The sequence below is a fragment of the Hevea brasiliensis genome, chromosome 9 (genome assembly GCF_030052815.1).
Source record: "Hevea brasiliensis isolate MT/VB/25A 57/8 chromosome 9, ASM3005281v1, whole genome shotgun sequence".
Taxonomy (NCBI): domain Eukaryota; kingdom Viridiplantae; phylum Streptophyta; class Magnoliopsida; order Malpighiales; family Euphorbiaceae; genus Hevea; species Hevea brasiliensis.
The window spans coordinates 20,840,255-20,849,801 of record NC_079501.1 but is presented as its reverse complement, the minus strand read 5'-3'; the positions used below and the strand labels follow the sequence as shown (position 1 = coordinate 20,849,801).

The 9,547-nt window shown below is 31.7% G+C and overlaps 1 protein-coding gene across 1 annotated transcript; it reads left to right on the top strand.

The window, feature by feature from the left end:
• The first annotated feature begins 5,869 nt into the window (after positions 1 to 5,869).
• Positions 5,870 to 7,076, top strand: LOC110661089 (probable carboxylesterase 17). Its single transcript, XM_021819617.2, has one exon. The coding sequence runs from the start codon at positions 5,900 to 5,902 to the stop codon at positions 6,932 to 6,934; it is 1,035 nt and encodes a 344-aa protein (XP_021675309.2). The 5' UTR covers positions 5,870 to 5,899; the 3' UTR covers positions 6,935 to 7,076.
• Positions 7,077 to 9,547: the final 2,471 nt, after the last annotated feature.

The following is a 9,547-nucleotide window of genomic DNA, read 5'->3' as shown; positions in this document are numbered from 1 at the left end:
TATAATATATATATATATATATATATATATATGGAATCCAATTGTAAGAACAAGTAAAGTTCAGAATTTTTTTTTCCTTTATCCTTTATTATTATTATTATTATTATTATTATTATTATTATTATTATTGAATAGTTTTTATTTATTAATAGGGTTACTTTTATTTAACTATTAAATTTGATCCTTCTAAAAACGTAATTCTAGATTTGTGCTATATATTGTGGCCGAATATTTATTTTATTTCCTGAATTTTATACAATAAATTTTGTAGCACCCTTACTTTTTATTATATTATATTAAACACTAAACTTAAAGAAAAAATACTATTTAACTAATATAATTCTCAAACTGAAAGGACTTACTCGTAAATAACGGCAAAACTTAAGGATCATATTATAAGTTTTCTTATTTTATTTATCAATGGTACATTGTTACTCTATTTATTTATATTTTATTAATTATAATAAATAAAATATCACACAATCTTTTTTAACTTTGGGGCCTAGCCTCCTTTTTATGTGTGTATATCAATCTCTTTACTAATATAATTTATTATAACTAAATTAAAATATGTGATATAGTTGTATGTACAAAACATGATATTAATTTGTTAATTGAGTGCAGATGCAATTGAAATACAGTTTAATTTGATTTATAAATATAATCATTTATAAATTATATTTATATGTAGTTATAATTTAAATTATTACAGAAATTATTGCTATTAACACTCAATTAAAATCACATAAAATAAAATAAAAAAATTTAAATAATTTTTTTTTCTATTATACGTTGGGATGGTTTAGTCCAAACAAAGTCAAACAGTTTAAGCGCTGTTTGATTTAATTGTTAGATGTAGTTGATAATTAAAAGTAAATAGTTATTATCTGTTAGTTGAAAACTAATAGTAGATGATTGATATTAAGTATTTGGTAAAAATTTATTTAGCTATTACTATTAATATATAAAATGAATAATAAGCATATATATCATGTAATTTATTTTATTATTGAAATAATTATATAATTATTTATTTATTATATATACTAATTATTTGTTTTATTATTGAAATATATAAATAAAAATTAAATATTTAAAGTAATACATATCTAAATGTGCTTAAAATATATTTGAAACCATAATAAATAATATTTATTCAAAAAAATTAATAATATCTAATCAATAAGCTTAAGAAGGAGACACAATGATTATATAGATATTGAGAATAAATAAGAGTTTTGATTGAAATAAGCGAGAAAATAAAATAACAAATATGTAGATAGAATAAAGCAAGAGCAAGAAGATAAAAAAAGGAAGCATGACAAAAAAGAGAATGTTAGAGTGGGGATTTTTGTCAAAAATTAAGATAAATATATAGCAGTTCTCAATCAGTTTCTATTTTAGAGCTGATGGAAAAAGCTGCTGATAGGTATCCTATATGAACTACCAATCAATTATCTTTTAATTTTTTTTAAATATTTACCAAATACCCAGATTCAACTGTTTGGACACCCATTAGCTATTAATTATATTTAACAGTTAAATCAAACACTCATTTAGTTTAAGAAATTTTTTATCTTATTCGAAAATATCATGATCCATGATCAAGTCCTACAGATAACGTTACCTTATAGAACATATGGTATGAGTTAACAAGCACCATTGTTATTTATGTTGTTTGATATTAAAAAAAAAATTATATTAATTTTTTACCTCATTAATATTAATATCACTCTATTTAAAAATTAAAACTTATAACATAACATTTAACTATTAATTTTTTAATTTTCTATCAATCACATCATGAATTTGAATTTTTCCCTTCAATGAATTTACTTAGATTACGGTCAAATGGATATAGAAAAAAATGCAAGGAAGTAAAGCAAAGTTAGTTCCTCTAGTTGGATGTTAATATGATAATTGAAATAGTGAAATGAAGGTAATCAGAAACATTTTATTTGAAAAAATCATTTACAATAAAATAATTAAATTTAATTCTCACATAATTATGTGATTTTTTATATAATTTTTGTATTTTTTAAAAATATTTATTTAAATTAAAAAAAATAAATATTTTACTTATTAAGTTTTAAAATATGAAAATTGATTAAAAGAAATTAAATTGAATTATTATAAAATTTTAATTTTCAAATAAAGAAAATAAATATTTTTCTTAAAAATTCTTATGTATAGTTTGTGTCATACTTGGGTCTACTTCTAAGTGAAACGTGAATAACTATACAGAAAGTTTCTACCAATTTCTAGACTCTAGTTACCATATGATGCCTGCCGACACCAGGCTCTAGCACTGACTCTCACGCATCTGATGGGAATAAATGGTTACTGACCCTATTGAAGGAGAAAATACCACATTTGGTAGCCATTTGACACCGTTAGAGCCATTGGTAGAGAGAATTGATCGGCATCCACCCACCCCCTCCCTTTCTTGCATTGCATGTCACACGTGTGGATGAAAGTAGACCTGCCCCCAATTTGGAACCAAATCAGAATCCAATAAAAATTGATTAAAACTGAATTGATTAAAATTAAAATTGAATTGGATCAAAATTATCAGAAATCTATTGGTTTGATTCTAAACCAAAAATTTATCTTTTTATTTAAAAAAAAATTGCTCAATTTAATGAAAAGTTAAATTCTAGAAAGCTGATTTCAGTCTCCCTAAATGTTGAAACAAAAACTCTGATTCAGGTCCAAAATTGGCACTTGGCGGATCTGGATGAAAGTAGTCAAAAAGAAGGAGAAGAAAGTAAGGAATATTTTAGAGAACAAAGATAGGGGTGGCAACCCATTTGCTCATCCAATGGGGGCTTCTAACACTTATTCTTGATGAATGAAAAGAATCTAAGCTTTTACTCTGTTGGGATTTTTGGCGATTGTCAGGTGAACATGGCCCATTATTCACTGGTTTCCAATATAAAGATATTAAGCTTTGAATTTTGATGAGATCAAAAGGATTAGACTTCAATGGCAAGCAATTTGCAATTTTACCAGTTTATATATATTTTTGGCATAAAATCTTTTAATGGGACCTACTGAATATTGCATTGTGGCAGCAAATTTTATCCATGCCTCCCCTCAAAAATGAAATAAAAAAATAAATAAATCTGAGCAAAAAGATGTTACCTTTTCGTAAGTTCTGTCTTGCTATGCAATATTTGATATGCACACATAATTATTTTTATTTTTCATAAGGAGGGATTCGAACTTGAGACTTTAAAACTCTACCCAAGTTGGGAATTGCACCTATCATCAGGTTTCTGCTAGGCTGAGTACATTTGAATCCTCCTAAATCACAGGATGTTGGAACCCTTGTGCAGTGGGATTCCCTGGATGCATCTTTAATTACATCTCTTTCTTTGATGAATCGCAAAAAAGGTGTCTTCAGTAATACCATCTTTCAAGTTTAATTAGAACGCTGCCCTGAACAATTGTGCGGCCTTGCATGCCCATATGTTTCTCTATCTTCACTTTTTAGGCACCTTCGTTAATGAATCTACTTTCACAAAGCACGCCTGAAAGCACTGCCGGCCATGTTTGACTAATGCATCATTGTTATATCCATATACACTTGAAGGTAGCTTTGATCAACCAAATTCATTCATTGAAGGTGTTCGATGTCTTAGAGATACACATGAACGATTCAAATTCAAAATATTATCTTCAAAGAGTGGCAAAAATCTTTGTTTCATCCCCTCTCATGTGCATATATTCTCTGCTCTCAACTTCAAACTAGAATTTTCTTTCTACTTACAGAATAATTTGAGTGTATATCGACCGAGTTCTGACATTCAAAATGTAAACCCATTCAGAAAATTTCTTCCATTTTCTTTCATATATTCTTTCCAAATAATTCCATTTTATATATGTAGCATTTGTATTTCTGCTGTCATACAGATTATAAACATTACATGAACAAGTGCTAAGGATACATGCTTGACGGAGAATTATTATATACACCCAGAGCACTAAAAGATGGTGCTCATTTACAGGGAAAAAAAATCAGTTTTTCTTTAATTTTAGAGAAGTGGGACACATGTATTTAGAGGGAGAGTGTATGTGCATTGGATGCACTGAAAAATCTCTTGTGCTTGACATGACATGCACTTCATTGACATACACCATGTTTATGAACTACTAATAAATTCATACTTAGCCAATAGCAGAACTCACTTTTCATTTCCTTAGCAGAACTCATAATAAATTCATATTACAACAATGTTAAGTGGATCACAAATAAATTATTAAATTTATTAAATTAAAATTAATAAACCATAGAAAGGAGGACGGAAGGCAAAAGATTTGGGGGCAAGTACACAGAATAAAATCTTGGCATTTTCTTCTTTGGCACGTGGCTATTGCTTCTCATATTCTCTTTTTCATCCATTGGAATATCTGGAGCATGAGTGGTTATGACTAAAGGTCTTTTGAGTTTTTGATAAATGGAAGACTGCACATTGTTTTGGAACGGTAGAAATCTTTACCCTATTGAGGAGATTATACTAAAAAATAAAAATAGAGAATCATTTGACAAACCATGTCAAAGAATCTTGTTTTGTTAAAAAGATGCAGAAAATACAGTTCAGTATCAAATGAAACATTGGGGATACTATCATAATGATGCTGTGGTAATTATCTAGTAAGAGCAACTGTTATGTCATTATCTTCTACGTGCATAAATCAGCTCTGCGGAAGATCTAAATTCCCTCTGAAGATTATAGCATAGGAAATTTCCGCGAACGAAGAAAAAGAATGACTGTACAGAGACTCAAAGAGATAAAGAAAGAGATATACTGTCAATTTTGCAAGTGCTATGTGAAAAAGTCAGAAAAACAAAAATTTCTCAATAAGTAATCCACTTGAGCCATCAGAAACAGAAGTGGGATATGATGATGGCAATCAAAATTATTTCCAACATCTGCAAATAGAAGTGAAGAAATAAAATTAGATGCAGCAGTAGATGTGTATCTTTGCAGACCACTCATTTGCTTGTGTACTTTTTCTTCAAGTGCCAGAAACATGACATTTTGATAAGAAGGATGTGTATCAATCTTGCAAAGATGATTTCATGAGAATCTTTATCAGAAAATATGAACAAAATGTTTGAAAGGATAAACTAGGAAGAAACTAAGTTTCCTGCGTTGACTCTATCAAATGAATTGCTTTATCAGCATCTTTTCATGGGATTCCTTTCTGTAAATCACATTGAGCAAGTTGATTAACAGTATCACCTGTGTAAAAAAAAAGGAATTAAAACAATATTCATATATGGCTAGGCTATTCAAACACAGAAAAGCAAATTGCTGCAAGTTGTATTTTACATATTCATCATCTTCCAATGGCTTATTAAGTGGTCTGAAAAATGATAATGGATAATGATGATACAGTAAATATATTTTATCTAAGTCCTAAACTAAGAGAAAAAGACTAAAGGGTAATATTGACAAGAGTGCTGTGCCCTAATCCTATAAATGTCTAACCTCACTCAATGTAGATTGCTAGTCATTTATCAAACGGATAAACTAAAGCAGCAAATTTCAGACTGAAAATTTTCTTGAACATTAACTGGATATAATTTGAAAATTGACTCGTGCATAATTGCATACCCGCATTACTGTCATAACCATCAGTTCAGAGGCGATATATAATGAAGGCTTTGAAAAGTGAGACTTCCTACCCCAATGAGAATCTAAGTGTTGACATAGCTAGTGAAATCAACTGCGCTACTTGTCGAATAAAGGAAAGGGATGCTTCCTTTCGCATTGAGGCTTCTTCCTCTTTGGCCTAATCTTCTCATTCTCTATATAAAGACACCTCAAGTCATAACAAGCACACTAAAACATACCTTCCATTCCATCCCACATATTTTAGAGACGAAAATATGACTACCATCTCTTGTGATCCTAGGCTTCACCTTCAAGAAGGCAAGGCCAATCATGAAGTCACAGTTGAAGAAATTGATGGGCTCATTAAAGTTTACAGAGATGGACGCATTGAAAGACCTCCAGTCGTTCCTAACGTACCTTGCGCTGGGGTTCGAGAAGATGGTGTGACAGCTAAAGATGTTATTATTGATAAATTCACTAACTTATGGGCACGTTTTTACGTCCCAATCTACCCTAGCACTGGCAGCAGGCTGCCTTTTCTTGTTTACTTTCACGGAGGTGGATTCTGTGTTGGCTCAGCTGCTTGGAGCTGTTATCATGAGTTCTTGGCCAATCTTGCTTCTAAAGCAAGTTGCATGATCATGTCCATAAACTACCGTCTAGCGCCTGAAAATCGTCTCCCTGCTGCTTATGATGATGGCTTCAACACTCTTATGTGGGTGAAACAGCAGGCTGTAATTGGTTCTCCTGAGCAAAAGTGGTGGTCAAGCCAGTGCAATTTCTCCAGCTTGCTCTTGGCAGGTGATAGTGCTGGTGCCAACATAGCTTACAATGTGTCTACGAGGCTAGGATCCAATGTCACATCTGAATCCAGTTTAAAGCCATTGTGTCTCAAGGGCATCATCCTGATCCAACCTTTCTTCGGAGGTGAGGCACGAACTTCATCTGAGAAAAATATGACTCAACCCGCCAATTCAGCACTAACTTTATCAGCCTCTGATGCATATTGGAGGTTGTCACTGCCTTTAGGGGCTAACCGTGATCATCCATGTTGCAACCCTCTGGCAAATGGCACGAATAAATTCCGTGATTTGCAGCTTCCATCTATTCTGGTTTGCATATCCGAGATGGATATACTAAAGGACAGGAACTTGGAATTTTGCACTGCCTTGGCTAGTGCTGGGAAGAAAGTGGATAAGATTATTTACAAAGGAGTTGGACATGCATTTCAAGTTCTGCACAACTCTCACTTCTCTCAAATTCGGGTTCAAGAAATGATATCACATCTCAGGGCTTTCATCAATCAATAATAAGTGGACCTCTTGACATTTTGGCTTCCATGATTTCATTTCCATCTTTCCTTGGTATCCTGCCATATACTTTTGTCAAAAGCTTTTAGATTTCATTAATTATGTTTATTTATAAGTCTTCATGAACACCACCCACCCCCACCCCCACCCCCCCAACACCAGCACACACTTATATATACAAAATTTACTTATTTCCTATCGTACAGATTCCGTGCAGAATACAGTATATTATCTCTTGAAGTCAGTTCATTCTACATTGTACAACTTTTGTAATGATAACCTCAGTGATAAACGAAAGCATATTACAGTAACCTTGCTTTTAGTTTTGACCAAAGCATCATCTTTTGATTTCATATTTAATCGAGTCACATTTTGGCCGTAGGCAGACCAAGCTATGGACCATATTTTAAAAGGATCCAAAAGGAAAAAAGGTCCATATTTTGATTCGCTTCCTCGGCACCATTTCTATAGGAAGAGTACTGTTGATACAGAAAAAATAAAATAAGATATAATTAAACGACGTAGTGATGCCTTAAAGGACCACTAATTGGAATATTATTAACATTATGAAACCTTTGTTGGAGAAGTGGAGCATAACATCACTACCTTATCAAACTCAAACAGAACCAAATAAAGCAACCTTATTTATCCTTAGAGGCCATGCATTTTTCGAAGGAGCGAGTATAGCCAAAAGTTAATAGATGAGTATCTTGGCTAACTTTAAGAAAAATTATACCAAGAAATTAATATATTTGTAAACAATTTCATCATAACGGTGAGTTTCATGTGGATTTTGTTATGATCAACAATTATAATATTGATTTTACCAAATAAAATTTCCAATTTTAAGTATGTTTGTTTGGAAAAAATTCTGATCACACTCTCTTGTCATGATCTAAAATACATTTATATTATTCCAAAGGTTCTTTTATACACTGCTTTAGATTTATGATGAATCTAATTTAGACAAAAACTTTTTTTATTTAATTTAACGAAGTTATCAACTCTTAAAAGGTTTCAGCAATATAGTTATAATTTTTAATTTTTGATATTTATTTTTAAATATTAATATAAAAATTATATTTATCAAACATTTTAAGTTAAGAGAAATTATTCCTGCTGTATATATAATGAAGAGACCTAGCCAATAATAATTTTGGAATCAAATTAAATTTAACAAACCTTATTGACAAAATTTGGTATTGGATCGGATTGAAATCAAACTAAAATTGACTGATTCGATTTTCGACAAACTCAAAATTTTCTTTTTTTTTTAAGAAGTAAAAAATTTAAAAAAATTTTCAACCCTAGAATTTGATCAAAATCAAAACCTAACAAGAACTAGAGTAAACGTAGAGGTTGCTTCCTATCCTCCTGAACCTTGAATTTGAACCGTTGGTTCATATCCAGGGAGAAATTATATAATGAATCGGTTATTCCATGTAGGTAATCTTATATGGAATGTTAAACCAATCATAGAGTAACAATTAAACTAAAATGGATCTCATTAAATTCAGTTTTATCTATGTATTGATTTGTCATTCCATGTCAAATGCTGATATGAAATCACGATTGCACTATATAATATCTTATGTCCAGGATACCTGATATTGGAATTCTACTTTTGAATCACCAATTATTAACAAGGAACTTTCCTATTCTGGACTGGTTACTCTTCTTTAGGAGGTTATTAGTGCATCTGTAGTACAAGATCGCAATGCAATGCTGACATAATCCACATCACCTTTAGAAATGAAATTAACAAAGATTCCAGACCATCTGATATCACATCATTGACGGTAGAGCCAGAGGAGAGTAGAAAGAAATTCTCCCATATCAACAGCTTCTCTTCTGGTGACTCTGACGAGGATATTGTGGATGACAGCCATTATGATGAATATGATTGGGATGCTTTTTAGTCTTTCCCTTCCCTGCCTCCACAGATGCAGCTGCAAATGATTCTAAAGTTGGGAGTGCAGCAGAAGCATCTGGCCTGGTAGAAATTTCTATTTTGAGAGGCTCATCGGTTGAAAACAACCATTAAATATATATATAAAATTAAAATAGTATACAGTTCGAGGAAGAGTAAGAAGAGACCTCCTACACATCATGAGTTGTCAAACACCTACTCCCTCTACAGAAACTGTAGTACAACAACCTTCTCCATCAGACACTGTAAACCTTTCTTCGTCTCTCTCTTTCTCCTCACCCCTTCGTAGAACACTCTCCTCCCAGATAGATAATCTTGATGAAATATCTACCTTACCTGAAGATGCTCAAATATGAGAATCCCTCCTACCACTCCTCAGCCCCTATAACATTTACCGAAGATCTGGTTCCTTCACGAGAGGCATTACATCTATCCTAAACTCCCGAAGATCTTTACTCAAAGAATATGTCCAAGCATCTCAAATGGATCAGTGCAGTCTACAGGTTACATCTTCACAACAGTATGTTATATTAGAAATTCCTTCCCCTCCTGTACCCAGGTGGAAGAATGAAGGATATTCTCACCTTTATTTTGGAGCTGTCAGATTAATTCTCACTTTACATGGAAGACGAGGACTCTCAGTTACTGCTAGAGTTTCTTTATTGGATACTCGCTTCTTGCAG